The following is a 14,815-nucleotide window of genomic DNA, read 5'->3' as shown; positions in this document are numbered from 1 at the left end:
CACAACATCCCATTTCCCACAAAGGCAAGCCAGATTCTTCTGGGAAACCCACAAGCAGAATATGAAGGCAAGAGCCTAGCATCACTACTCTCCAGCACATACAACTCTGAACTGCACAGCCTCTGAAGCTGGAGCTTCCATTAACTAGCCAACTAGCCAACAGCCCTTGATAGAGCTGCCCTCTTCCATGTAACTGTCCAATTCCCACTACATCAATGGCCACCATCACAAACTGTGGTGGCATCTGAATCAAGTTGCTGAGGGCCAAGATGGCGTCAAGAGTCTTGGGTGGAGCTAGCAGGTGGGAGTGAGGCTAGACTGGGTCAGGTACCTGTTCAATGCCTGGCTTGTCAGGGTTGAGCAAGGGGCGTGTTTCCACGTGCTCAGGTACAAGCTTGCAGCCGACACGGGGGATATCTTCCCAGTGGTGCAACACCGTCAGTGCCAGATGCTCATCTGTCTGTTTCTTCTGACCTGCAAGAATACAACTCACAATACAGGCACTGCTGATTTTGAGTATGGTACACATACAAAAATCATGGCAAGGCAAGTTCTGTGTGAAAATCAGTGGGATGTGCGGGTTACACAAACGAAGCAACATTTTCATACGGATCAAATGTTCTGCGAATTAAACAAACATGGAAAGCTTCACCTTAAAAAGATAATTCACAGTGCACTCCAAAGCAGAGTTATTCTAGTTTAAATCAGATGGTTTCAATGGATTTAGACTTCAGTAATTCTGCATAGGATTGCTCTGCTTCTGCTTGTCACAAGGAGAGACAAATAGGTGTGAAAGGAACTTAAGTGCCTTGACCACAAGAAATACTGCTCAGCTTTACTCTTTGGTCATTTCTGCATGGCAAAATTATACCTGATTACCATCGGGTTTTTTTTACCTGGGTCTATTTTATCCCGGGGTGTCTGCATGGCTGCCCGTTTTTTTAAAGGAATCTATTGAAGACCAGGAAGAAATATTCAAGCTTGTTTCCCATGAGTCTGGAACCTCTGTATTTACTTCAGAAGCATATCTGAGCGTGCCCGGTGTCCTGCGTCCTGATTGGCTCCTGTTTTTGATTGGTGGTTTGAATGAACGTCATGTGGGGAAATCAGGCAGTGGAAGAATAAAACCAGTCCTGCTCCTGATTGGTTTTCACACGGTAGCAGGCTGTAGCAGGCTCACTCTGGTGTTTTTTTAAAAGAACCTCCATTTTGGCTGTTTTTGAATACCCTGGGATGAGGGAAATATCGTGGGGCAAACCCACTTTAGGACTGGGAACCGTGCGGAATTCTTGGCTGCACAGGGATATTTTTCTTGCTCAATCCAGGATATTTTGACTGTGTGGAAATGCAAGCACACTTTTAAAGCTATCTTCTCTGTGTGTTTTTCTAACCCCCTCCCCAAATCTCAGATTCTCAGGATGCCTAATTCTATGATCAATATCAATTTCTGTACTTCTGCACTGCAGCTATAGATTCAGCTGAAATTATGCATGAATTATGGCCAGCACTCAAAAAGAAAAAAAATGAATGCTTCTCTATGCAAATGTATTCTTTATAATAGCCTTGTGTAAAGAAAAAAAAACACATTGAATAAAATTCTCAGGATAGTATAACTATATTAATATAATATGTTCATTCAACAAATATAAAACATATATTTATCTGAAGTACTTTTAACTTAACACATTATTATTGAAACACTTTCAAATATATAAGAACTGCATATAGCAATGCAACGTCTATGGCATCCAGCCGCTTTGATTCTGAGTCTACTTTAGTATTCTTAATAAAGTTTTTTAAGAGACTGGATTTGTTCTCAGATAGGATTCTATACCTGGAATGAGTGGTCTAAGAAAGCCCTAGAAATTATGGGGTGACACAGAAACAGATACACTTCTTAATGTATTTTAGGAGCTTTCCAAAGAACCGACATCTAGTAATCAATAAAGTCTTGGACAAATTAATCAGAAACTGGTTGTTAATGTTTGCGTGCATGAGTATCCAATAGATTTGGCATAATTTAACAAAAAGAAAAGAAATAAGCTCATGATTAACTTTGAGAACAGAAGCTCTTTGGCCCAAACCCTTAATTGTGCCATTCAAAACTCACGCCGGAGTCTGCTTACCATTTTCATCCTCCAGTTCTGTAGGGCCAGTGAAGACCCGGTTGGTGACCTTTACTCTGCCACCAGGACCATAATGGGGGCCATCAAGTTTCCCCTCTTTACTTAGCTTGGATAAGATCTGAGTGGGCTTTTGGGGGTCTCGCCAAATGTTGTAACCATGACTGCGGAGAAAAATATAAGACAGTCAGAGAGAAGATCAAGCAATCCAGTCCTCAACAAGTCCATAATTCAGTCCTTGCAAGCCCTCATAGACCAGTGCTCCTCAACCCCATATACTTCAATGGTTTCTGCTTTACAGGAATACCCTGGACATTAGCAACAGTATGTTAAAATCATCAACAAAGCCTGTGGTTTTCTGAAGCGAACTTCACACAGGCTCCTTCTGCACATGCAGAATAATGGACATTCAATCCACTTTCACAATTGTTTGCAAGAAGATTTTTGCCATTCTGCACAGCTGCAAAGTGCAGCGAAAGTGGATTGAAAGTGTATTATTCTGCATGTGCAGAATATTAAAGTCTAGAGGCCTAACAATAGGTTTGAGTCTACTGTGATAAATGGGTCATGGACAAAATTCAAAGCAGAATTAAGTACATTTAAATCCTTGTTGGATGGTGAGCTTTCAAGTGTGTCCTTGGCAGCCATCTTAAGTCTCAGGGACATAAAATGGCCACCACAGAAAATAACCTGCAAACACACATAAGTCCTAAGTACCACCAGAGCTCTGTGGGTCAAGGACAGTTAAGTATTCTTACATGGAATAGGTCGTGGAGATACCGCAGGTTGCTCTGTGTTTGCTGTAGTATCGATTCTCCAAGTCTATCTTTGTTTCGCCAATCAGATCATCGGAGCCCACCAAGTCCCAGTCATAGATAGCCACGGTCAGCATGGATTCCATGGGGAATGTAGCCTCAATATCAAATGACCTAGATGTGAGGAGATAAAATGTTGAGATGTGCTGAGGGAGAGCAAGTATTTTGGCAGTACATTGAGGTTGAGAAACTCAAAAACAAAACAAAACCTGTATGGCTCCCTCAAAGAAAATGTATTCCCGGGAGTGAATTAAAGCACAAAATCATGATTCCACTATTGTAACACATGCTATGTGGAACTGCTCTTGAAGATAGTGTAAAAACTTTTGATTGGTTCAAAATGTGATAGACAGGATCTTCACAGGGACTCACTCCAGTGATCATATTAAGCAACTGTTATATGAGCAACACTGGCTTCCAATCTGTTTCTGGACAAAATGACAAAAGGTGCTGGTTTCTCAGGGACATAAAATGGCCACCACAGAAAATAACCTGCAAACACACATAAGTCCTAAGTACCACCAGAGCTAACTGAATTAGGCCCAGAGATGTGACAGCCTGTGTCCATTTGTATTAACACACAAAGGCTTGATATTGCTCCTTAGGGCTTTCCTCTGGGAAGCAATCCTTGCAGAGGTTTGGCAGGAGGAACCCAAGGGAGGGCTTTTTTGACTGCTCCAATCCCAGTTGTGGACCATCTGCCTTTAGAGCTGTGAATGGCTATTTCCCTAAAGTTCTTCAGTATGGGCCTGAAGATCTGCCTTTTCCAGAGTAGCATTAAGTTGGATTAAGGCCCTCCAGGGGGATGTGGATTGTTAGTACTACTGAAAATTGTTAAGTGATGTTTTGATCAGAGGCGTAGCACCAATGGGGCTGGGCGGTGTGCGATGCCCTGGGTGGAGCCGCGGTGGAGGCATGGGCAGGTGGCAGAGGGGTTGTGGCGGAGGCGTTCCTGGGGGTGCTGCAGCAGGGGTGCAGGGTGCACAAGTGCCCGGGGTGGAGTTTCCCCTTGCTCTGCCTCTGGTTTTGATGTATTGGATTTTTATTGTATATGACTGAATGCACTGTAAGACACTTCAGGAATGCTTTCATTTACAGGTGGTCAGAAAGAAAGAAAAAGAGAGAGAGAGAGAGAGATGGGACATTCCCAAAGGTGGCAATTCGTTGCCATTCAAATCATGCTGCTATCTGCTTCCAGGTAGGTCTGGCCCTGGTTGGGGTCTCTGTGTTATTCTATTCTATAACACAGACATTGGAAAGCTCCCGTACTTTCCAAAGACCGGGTTCAGCTGTTTGGAGATGTAGTTCTCTTTGTCCTTGATGTCCGTCTTTCCCAGCTTAATGACAACATAGGGATCAGCTTTCCCATTGATATCAGCAGGATGCAGATCAGTGGCCTGCAAAGAAAAACACACCGTCGCTTGAGGCTCAATGCTCCTTTCTGCAACACAAAGAAAACCTCTTGAGGACATTAAAAAGAGCACTTGGGGGGGGGGGGGGAACTCCGCACAGTTTTCCCCCCAAAACGTCCTCAGGATGTTTTATTTCAGCTGAACCCGTTTTTTTGGAAAATGCTAGTGATCTTTTTCCCCAAGTCAACTTAAAGTAATTCCCTGCTTGCTGTGCCGCACTCAGGAAATGACTTATTTCTCCTGCCCGGTCTGCAAGCTCTTAGTTTTGCTTTCTCCCGCTGGCCATTTTCTGAGTCTTGAAGGGTCTGTGCCGCCTGCCATTTGCTGAAGTTGCCTTGGGACATTTGCTCTGCAGGCACCACACCTCAGCTTCTTGTCAGTGAATTAAGTAGATGGATTGACTCAGCACTTCCTGCCAGTTCTGTCAATATATAATTTTTCTGGTTTTTTTGTCTAGGAGGTGTTTTTGAAGCCACAAACACAGAATCACAGCCAAATCTTTTGTCATGCATTGGTGGCTTCGAAGATACGATACCTCCTCGAAAATTTTAAAAACATGGAAAAACTATATATTGCTGGAATCGGCAGAGAACACTGAGTCAATCATAAGAACATAAGAACATAAGAACAAGCCAGCTGGATCAGACCAAAGTCCATCTAGTCCAGCTCTCTGCTACTCACAGTGGCCCACCAGGTGCCTTTGGGAGCTCCCCTGCAGGATGTGAAAGCAATGGCCTTCTGCGGCTGTTGTTCCCGAGCACCTGGACTGTTAAGGCATTTGCAATCTCAGATCAAAGAGGATCAAGATTGGTAGCCATAAATCAACTTCTCCTCCATAAATCTGTCCAAGCCCCTTTTAAAGTTATCCAGGTTAGTGGCCATCACCACCTCCTGTGGCAGCATATTCCAAACACCAATCACACGTTGCGTGAAGAAATGTTTCCTTTTATTAGTCCTAATTCTTCCCCCCAGCATTTTCAATGGATGCCCCCTGGTTCTAGTATTGTGAGAAAGAGAGAAAAATTTCTCCCTGTCAACATTTTCTACCCCATGCATAATTTTATAGACTTCAATCAAATCCCCCCTCAGACGTCTCCTCTCCAAACTAAAGAGTCCCAAACGCTGCAGCCTCTCCTCATAAGAAAGGCGCTCTAGTCCCTCAATCATCCTCGTTGCCCTTCTCTGCACTTTTTCTATCTCTTCGATATCCTTTTCGAGATGTGGCGACCAGAACTGAACACAGTACTTAATCCATGTACTTAATTCACTGGAAAAAAAAGCTCAGCCATGATGCCTGCGGAGCAAACATCCCAGGGCAACTTCAGCAAAAGGCAGGCAGCACAGACGATTTAAGCCTTACAAAATAGCTGGCAGGAGAAAGCGAAACTAAGATCTTGCAGATCGAGTGGGAGAAAAAAAACCCTGCTATCTCCTCAAATACTTTCTTTTTGTCCTGTCCAAACAAAAACGAGGAGAGGTTTTTTTAAAGATGTCCTGAGGATGTCTTATTTTGATTGTGCAGGAAAGACCATTATATGCCATTTCAAAAACAGCTGTAACAATCGAGGACAATCTCCTGCCTGAGGGAAAGTTTTGGGCTTCTGATTACGCATCACGTGAAAGAGGGGCTTGCTTTGGCTGCCTGGGTCTGCTGCCATCACCTTCATTGGGTGCTTCCAGGTGTTCTCTATCCTGTTCTCCATACTACACAGGATTTTATGAACCTGTACGTGTTTTTTAAAGTTGTGCCAAAGAAGATCCTAAGTTGCATCTTTGAACTTCTGGGGAGCAGGGTGTTTGGGCTGGGTTAGCCCAGCTTGCTTTCCCCCCTCCTAAAGAAAACAGTCCTATAAAATCTGGATTCCCCCAACATTTTAAGAAGGATTGTGGCCCTTTTTCCTTGTCTGAAGATGTTTTCTCTTCAGTCAGAGAAAAGGAGATCACAGAATTTCTTAAAATGTTGGGGGAATCCAAATTGAACACAATATCAGAGAGCACTGAAGACCGGGGATGGGGGGGGGGTCCTCCCTTTACCCTGGATGAGAAATTGAACTTGGGGACACCCAAGTAGTGCTGCCTACAGCAGGAAGAATTGCGAGGGGAAAGAGGCCTTTAAAAAGTATCTGACTTGCTCTCACCCGAACAACGTAGACCCGGACCAGCACGTTGATGGGATCATTGCTTGGGATTCCCTGGAACATGCCGAAATTTGGGTCGTATCCAGCCTCCTTGGTGATATCATCAGGGAGCGGCACTTTGTACACACACATAGAGCCCTGGGTGAAGGGAAGACATTTTAGTCTGGTTAAAAAGAGTATCTAAGGCTTGCTGAAATAATAAACAAGCATTTGCTAAGCGCAAGATCACTATGAAATACGTTGTTGCTATGGAGCATCTATGGTTCCTTCCATCAAAAAGTGTTTAAGAAGATGTTGGACCAATGCTCTTTGAAGAAGGACAGAAGGGGCGTGAGAGGGAAGGTTCCAGATCCTCGGAACACAGACTATTTTGGCCCTCTGAATGCAGTATACATTTGGTGGGTGGCAGCATTAACCTTTCACTTTGCTTGTCTTGAGGAGGTTTGTTCATGTGCAAGACTTGACCTGACCTGACTCAAAGATGACGCCCATATATTTGATGCCTCTGCCCCACTGGGATGGTCTGCTAACTTTAAGCTTCACACAACGTTCTTCCCTGGGCCATTCCCAGAGCACTCCCTCCCCCCTCAACCACAGTGGCCATCTGAACACTGCCTTTGTACACCAGCAGATGGGGCAGGAGGGACCAGTGGAGCAGCTTCTCAGCGTGTTGCCTCATCTAAATGGTGAGCGTAGAGACACAGCAACTGTGGCAAGGATTTTCGACTGGAGAGGCCAAAGATGAACCCCATCATGGTACCAAATACTCCAATTCCTATTGCTATTTCTTCTCCCTCCCAAAGCCACTCATCTACATTTCCTCTGCAAGCCTAAAACTCACCTTGAACCTGCCCACTATGCGCTCCTCGTCAGCAGCGTTGTCGTCGTCATCACCAATCTTCCCGCGCAAGAGGTTGAAAGTGTGCAGCCAGTCCTCAAAGTTGTCAAATTCCGTTTCCAGCTCTTTGGGATACACCTGGGATTGCAAAGAGCTTCAGGATGAGTTCCATCGGAATGGCCATCACTTGGGCGCAGCAAGTACCCACAAGCACCTGGCTACATAATCCTTTGCCCTTGAATTACAGATCACTGAGAGGCACAGTACTTACAACTATTCTGGTGTGTTAAACTCTTGTGCATGCAATGCCTCTGAAGGGCCTACAAATTCCTTCACTTGCAAGTCCTGGGCCTGCAAATTCACTCCACCAGAAGACAGAACTCCAAGCTGCAAGAGGATGCATGTGTGGGGCTCACCAAGCCGTGATGGAGTGAATGGAGCAACTGGGGAGCTCCATATACATACTGGTGCTTACACAGTGCTGTTGACTGAGACATATATGTATCTGTTGCTGATGAGGACTGAATCCAGCACATTATGCACTCGGGTTTAGTTTTGGTTCCAACTACAGGCCTATTGTGGCCAACAGCAAAATATATCTGATTTGGGACCTTGGTTCTTGCACAAATGCACAGCCAGAGTGGTGTAATGGTTAAAAATGTTGGGCCAGAACTGGACAGGGTTTAAATCCCTCCTCAGTCAAGAAGCATTACTTTTTCTCCATTAAACTTACCTCACAGAACTGTTGTGGGCAGGAAGGAAAGGTGAGCGGTGGGGAACCAGGGCCCTGAGCTTCTTGGAGGGGGGATAAATAAGTTGTCTGAATTCTAGTGTGTGAGGTGGTTTGCAGTGGCTTGGCCAATAGGCTCCCAGTAACTCAATATAGGCCAATAAGAATACAGAGTCCAAATCTATCTATATAAAAGGCAAGGTGTATTGGCAACTGATCACTTTTTGAAGCGCAAACGTGGCTCTCCTGTCCCCATGATTGCCATGGAGATGGGCCAACTCTGCCATGGGGGAAAGCAAGCACGAGAGTGCCAGTGGGCCCAAGGGAAGCAGGGAAGGAGAGGTGCCCAGTCAGGTGAGAAGCCACATGGAGGCAGGAGGCCAGCCCTGGACTTCCACCCCAAAATGCAGTCTGGCTAAAAGGAGGGGAGCCTTACCTTCCTGAGGAGTGCTGTGAGTGGGGAGGGGGAGGCAAGGATGTGACCCTGACTGTGTTTCAGTGGCCCCCATGCAGCCCTGTATCCTGGGGGGCCACTGGAGGTGGAGATCTCCAAGAAGTATCACTGACCAACAGACTGCAGAGATCACTCCCCCCTCCCCGCCCCGAGAAAATGGCTGCTTGGGAGGGTGGAATCAGTGGCCTGCCAGAGCCCAAGAGTTAGGGAAGCCCCAGAGTCACCCCACGTCCTAGTTCAGGGGTAGGGAACCTGCGGCTCTCCAGATGTTCAGGAACTACAATTCCCATCAGCCCCTACCAGCATGGCCAATTGGCCATGCTGACAGAGGCTGATGGGAATTGTAGTTCCTGAACATCTGGAGAGCCGCAGGTTCCCTACCCCTGTCCTAGTTGAACTTGCTCCTTTCACCAGGCTTTGCCCTCCCGGGAGCTGAGCTCAGATCTCCAGGAATGTCACAAGCCCGATTTGCCAACCACCAAGAGAACCCCAAGGGAGGAGTTGAATGTCATTATTTCATGTTGAATGTCATGTTGAATGTCATTATTTCACGAACCATGAAGGCAATGACTACCAACAGTTTTCTAGAGCAGCTTTCTAGAACAGTTTTCTGTATTTCCCCCCACAATGGGCTTTATTGCTAATACTCTGCATTCCCTTCTGGGATTCAACGCATTTCATTGCAGAGAGGATTGTGAGAGGGGACAACTCACCTTCAGCTCATCGATCTTCTGCTTGTTCTTCTTCTCGAGGACTTCTAGTTGCTGAGTCTGCTGCTGCTGCTGCTGTTTCTTCTTCTTGTCCTCTTTGGGCAGCTTCATTTTCTCCTTGGATTTCCCTTGGCCCTTGGTGCCTTTCATGGGAGAGTCATCAAGTTTGATTTCTGAGCCCCAAACAAGGTGGTGGTGGATGGCAGGAAGGAAAGGTGAGCGGTGGGGAGCAGGAGGTGGCAGTGAAGGAAATGACATCATATGAAAAACAGAACATGCAGACATGAGGGCAGCTGCCAAAATTAAATTTTGTCGCTCAAAACCAGCCAAACTCCATCCATGCACCCATCCCTGGGACAATCAGCATCACACAGGCTAGCTCTCCATCCTTCCTGTTTGTGTTTTGATACAACCTCGTGCTTTCAGGACTGCCATTTCTTTTATGAGGACCATTCTAGACAGGAAGTAAGAGCCATGAAGGGAATGGCTTCCACTGGTTGTATGAACCATTGGATCTAGGAGGAATTTACTTGGGGCACATTTGGACTTTGGTCATTCTTTTAGCTCATTCTACAAACGCTCTTGCAGACCACAGCCTCAAAACCACTTTCTGCTCCTGCCAATAGTCAAGGCCTCTTTGCTACTGGTGGGATGGATGGTGGGATGGTGACAGAAAATGACCACGAGGCAAAGAGAGGGGGATGCAGCAATGCATGCGACAGAATGTCTATACGTCCAGTGATGGTGGTTGGCAAAGGGAAAGGGAGAAATAAAAGATCGTGCGTCCATTATGATGAGGGTGCCATGGAAGGGGACTCAAAACTGCAACAACAGACTTCTTTTAATTTGTTCATATTTTGTAAAATATATCTCTTATGAGTCAACAAGTTTTTTCTGCCCAAAGATAAACATAAAGAATCTTTCTTCACATTCAATATTTCCCACTGGGCCGAACGACACCTCAGGCTGGAGACTGGTGTTAGAATCCCCAGATATATGATTAAGCTGCAAGACGCAGTCAAGCAAGAGGGCAATGTGGGGCAGAGCTTCATATGGGGGAAGGGTTAACATCTTCCCCACATGCTATTTCCATGACCACAGGAACCCCCCCCCCCCCCCCCGCCCTCTGTTGCAAGCCCTGGAAGTGAAAAAAACAGGCACAGTTCGAGGCCTGTCTTTTTTCCTTCTTGGGGGGTCATTTGCAATTGGCAAAACAAGGCAAGGGGATGAGTTAGCCCCTTCTTCTGCAGCCCCAATTTATATTGGTTCTAATCTCACCTTTGCTTTTAGAGGCAGTATACCTTCTAGGGCTGGATGACATATTCTTAGAAATGACATGGGATTTGGTTGTGGTGGGTTTTCCGGACTGTGTGGCCGTGGTCTGGTAGATCTTGTTCCTAACGTTTCGCCTGCATCCGTGGCTGGCATCTTCAGAGGCGTTTCACAGAGAAAAGTCTGTTTCACACTGTGTCTAGTGAGAAGGGAATGTTTAGAGGAGTATATTGTCCATGTTCCAGGGTGGGGAATCAATCAGTAAATGTTTGGATGGAACTTGCTATGCAAAGGTCTGACCTTGTAACCTTCCGAATTGTCCAAAATTTCAATGTTCTCAAATAAAATGTTATGTCCAGTTTTGTTTAACACATATTCTGCAACTGCAGACTTTTCAGGATGGTTAAAATCTGCAATTGCAGAACATGTGTTAAACAAAACTGGACATAACATTTTATTTGAGAACACTGAAATTCTGGACAATTCGGAAGGTTACAAGGTCAGACTACACAGGGAGACCATTGAAATTCATAAACACCAAGATAACTTCAAGAAGAAGAGACTCTGAAAATTAGCAAAGCTTGGCTACCAGTACTTAAAAAATGGACTGATAACACACACCCCCCCCCCCCAATACAATGCACCCAACCACACCTTTGCATAGCAAGTTCCACCCAAACACTTACTGATTGGTTCCCCACCCTGGGACATGGACAATATGCCCCACTAAACTTTCCCTTCTCAATAGACACAGTGTGAAAACAGACTTTTCTCTGTGATACATCTCTGAAGATGCCAGCCACGGATTCAGGTGAAACGTTAGGAACAAGATCCACCAGACCACAGCCACACAGCCCGGAAAACCCACCACAACCAGTTGAATCCAGCCGTGAAAGCCTTCGACAAGACATGTGATTTGTTTCTAGAACTAGATACTTGACTGCTTTAATGCTACCCAAAAACATGTCCTTGTTTTGTTTTTTGTTCTCTTCCCAAGCCACTCAAAACACTTGTTTAATGTGTGCTAAAAAGCCTCTTCCATGTAGCAGATGTGTGGCCTTGGACACATTTGTTCACAAGTAAACAACAACAGCAATGAGCAGCCAGAAGGACTCTGCCTGAGACTTTGTTGCCAGTCAGAGTAGACAATGCTGACCTTGAAAGACCAAGGGTCTGACTCAGTATAAAGCTGTTTTAGGCACATTAAACCTTTCTTAAAGGGTCAACATAATTTGGACCTTAGCTGTAACTCTCCTAGCTCTGAATTAAGGTTTCTCATTTAAAGGAGCAAAAGCCATCTGTCTTTAACTGCTTCAGGACAGAGAAATTAATGATGCTGTGAAGTTGCAGGGACGGAAAATGCTTCACTGATTAATATCTGCTTGTTTGGTTGCTGTTAGGGGCAGAAGTAGGAATTCTCCCTAAGCTGGAAAAGACCTCTCATATCCAGTCCTCGATCACTACTGTCATTCAACAATTTACCCTCTGTCATGTCCATTTCTTCCTTCTCCTCGGCCTCTGCTGCAGCTGCTTCCAACTGACGAAGGTGCTAGAAAGACAACGTTTGCACAATAGGTCAGGTGAATACAGTAGAACACATAGAACCCTAGCAACTAGACTACCATAACCCACTTTACATTGAGTGTCCCTTGACATCAATCTGAGAACTGGTTAAGAAAGCTTCAGTTGAATTATTGTCATGGGTTGCTTACAGGAAGACATGTTGCCTATTTTAAAATAACAGCAGGCTGCTAGTTTGTGTTTGAGTTCAATTCATTGCTTTGGTTCCATGCATCTGAAGGACCATGTCTTAATATATCTCCTATGAGCAGAGGTATATCTAGGGAAAATGTAGCCTGGAGCAAAATCTGAGTTTCCCCCCGCCCCTCCCCCTCATGACTAAACAACATTTTTTGCACCAAGTCTTGAAATCAGTGTATGGACCTGGGAGGGAAGGAGGAGGGTGTGGGGGCGATTCCCTCCCCACGTGACTAAATGGCAGCAGCCTGGGGACATTTAACCCCATATGTCCCCCTGGGTGGTAAACCCCTGCCTGTGAGCAACTACAGTCTTCTGGTTGCCACACTCCAGTTGCTTAAGACAGCTTGGTCGCCATCCACTAGAAACTGTTCCTTTTCAGTAGTTGCTCCTTTCTTGTGGAAAGGGCACACTAAGGAGGTGAGGGGATGGAGCACCATTTTCAGAAGGAGTTATAAAGCAGTTCTATTTGTGAGGGCTTGCACTGTACTTTGTAAGTTTTTGACTTTTGAAACTGTGAGTTATCTTCAGCCACAAGAGAAGGACAGGAGGTACATACTTAATAAATAATTAGAACTTGGGCAGTCAGACCTGAGGTGGTACAGGAAACTCTCCTCACCACAGAATATGGAGCCTGAGGGGTGCAGTTGAATGCAATTTATCGCATGACTCAGAGATAATAGAAGGAATTTGGACTAATCAAACATAAAAATGCCATACAGCATTTGATCCCACAGGAGGTTCTTTGCACTGGAGCAGTGTTACTCAGTGGCTTGGGAGCTCCATATGGCTCTCTGACATGCCAGCTTTGGCTTTTCTTTGGCATTCCCTAGTGTAGCACCTGCCCCATATTTCAGGCTAGTAGGCAAGGCCCTTGCCCAGTGGGGCTTACAGGCTGGCAGGTAGTTTCCATCTGGAATGAGTGGGCTGTGAGCCTCCCTAAAGTGTAGGCCTCATGCCTGAGATGGAAATAAACATGGCTCTTTCGGCTGACGGTACTATGTGAACTACGGAGGAAGCAGAACTGTACTGGAGTAAGGCCCCACTTTTAGCTGAACAGGGAGGCAGGATACAGCCCGACAGGTTGAATCCTGTGGATCTATTCCACTGAAAACAGGGAATTCCCTCAGTGCAAGGAGCCATCCCCTGATGCAAGGTTCTTGTACCACAGAACAAATGCTGCTGTTGGCAGACTGAAGCTGCCAGGTCCAACCTGTTGTTGTTTTTTAAAGCCTTTTTGTTAGTTTTCTTTTTGTTTGTAAACCCATCCCTTCAGCTGTGCTTATTTGGCTGGTGATCACCCACCTCCTTCATTGTCTCTATGGAAGCAAAATACTTGGACCACCAGTCCAGCATGCTCTCATCAGGTTCATCATCTTCAATTTCTTCAGCGGCGCCTTTCTTCTTTTTCTTCTTTTTCTCCTTCTCTTCTTCTGACTGCAAACAGAAGGTGAATGGAGACATGCTAAGGGAACTTTGGCCTGCTCTCTGTTTCTTGCTCTGTGTGTGGAATCTTAGATCTTGCACAGACCTGGAGTATCTATAGGCAATGGTTGTACCCCTTCAAATCCCTCAGGTGTTTTTATGGTGTTTTATGGTGTTTTTAGGACTGCACCCAGCCCAGGGACTTTGGTGATGGGGAGGAAATAAGTACACAGGAAATAAATAAATGAAAATACAAAAGCAGCTATGCAGGATCACACCAATGATCCTTCTAGCAAAGCATCCTCTTTAATGCAGTTGCCAACTAGATGTCTCCAGAAAGAGAGCATACAAGTAGGGAATACAGGCCAAAGTTTCCCCCTGGTGTTGGCTCGCTACAAAAGTATATACAGAAGTATCATGGATAGTAGTCACTGATGTACCTATACCAACTCCCCCTTTAAAGCTAACAAAACCAGTGGCCACCAGTGCATCACAGAGGCCCCTTCCACACATGCAGAATAATGCACTTTCAAACAATTGTGAAAGAGGATTGAAAGTGCACTATTCTGCATGTGTGGAAGGGGCCAGAGCATTGAATCCCACAAATTAATTACTCTTCAAATGAAGAAGTACTTTCTTTTGTTTGCCCTGAATTTTCAACTGGCCTTCCTCTTTGCACATGCAGTCAACATGTGGAGGGGTTGTGTGCAAAGGGCTAGAGTAAAATGGACAAACTGGGGAAAAAATCACTCTGATCTCAATAAACCATAAAATTTTCTAACTCTTTACAGAAAGCAAAAGTCTCTATTTAGATGCACCCACACTTCAGTTAATCCCAAGGCTTGATTGCTTATAGCAGTGGTGGCGATCCTTTGGCACCCCAGATGTTATGAACTACAATTCCCATCAGCCCCTGCCAGCATGGCCAATTGTAGTCCATAACATCTAGAGTGCCAAAGGTTCACCACAACGGGCTTATAAGCTCATTACCCACAAGACAAATAATACTCTTCGCATCCTCACAGGTATCTGATTCCAGTCATTGACCAAGCCTGAGGAACATGAATTGAACCACAGGAGAGGACTAAGATTGCCAGCAAAAAAGAACTACCCTGTTTCCCTGAATATAAGACCTACCCT

General features: G+C 45.3%; 1 protein-coding gene across 10 annotated transcripts in view; it reads right to left on the bottom strand.

Annotated features, from left to right (window-relative positions):
• OTOF (otoferlin) overlaps positions 1 to 14,815 on the bottom strand; it is a 184,287-nt gene that overhangs the window by 15,438 nt on the left and 154,034 nt on the right. For 7 of the 10 annotated variants that reach the window (XM_048516644.1, XM_048516639.1, XM_048516663.1 and 4 more), the window contains 9 exons: positions 13,556 to 13,687; positions 11,975 to 12,041; positions 9,224 to 9,363; positions 7,330 to 7,464; positions 6,489 to 6,626; positions 4,208 to 4,335; positions 2,882 to 3,052; positions 2,127 to 2,287; positions 332 to 474 (listed from right to left, as the gene is read on the bottom strand). In XM_048516644.1, the coding sequence (XP_048372601.1) occupies positions 332 to 474; positions 2,127 to 2,287; positions 2,882 to 3,052; positions 4,208 to 4,335; positions 6,489 to 6,626; positions 7,330 to 7,464; positions 9,224 to 9,363; positions 11,975 to 12,041; positions 13,556 to 13,687 (1,215 nt within the window). Of the gene's footprint in view, positions 1 to 331; positions 475 to 2,126; positions 2,288 to 2,881; positions 3,053 to 4,207; positions 4,336 to 6,488; positions 6,627 to 7,329; positions 7,465 to 9,223; positions 9,394 to 11,974; positions 12,042 to 13,555; positions 13,688 to 14,815 lie in introns of all 10 variants that reach the window. The other 3 variants (XM_048516670.1, XM_048516612.1, XM_048516619.1) reach the window with 1 other exon arrangement.

Source organism: Sphaerodactylus townsendi, linkage group LG01 (genome assembly GCF_021028975.2).
Source record: "Sphaerodactylus townsendi isolate TG3544 linkage group LG01, MPM_Stown_v2.3, whole genome shotgun sequence".
Lineage (NCBI taxonomy): Eukaryota > Metazoa > Chordata > Lepidosauria > Squamata > Sphaerodactylidae > Sphaerodactylus > Sphaerodactylus townsendi.
This window is presented reverse-complemented; position numbering and strand designations above follow the sequence as displayed.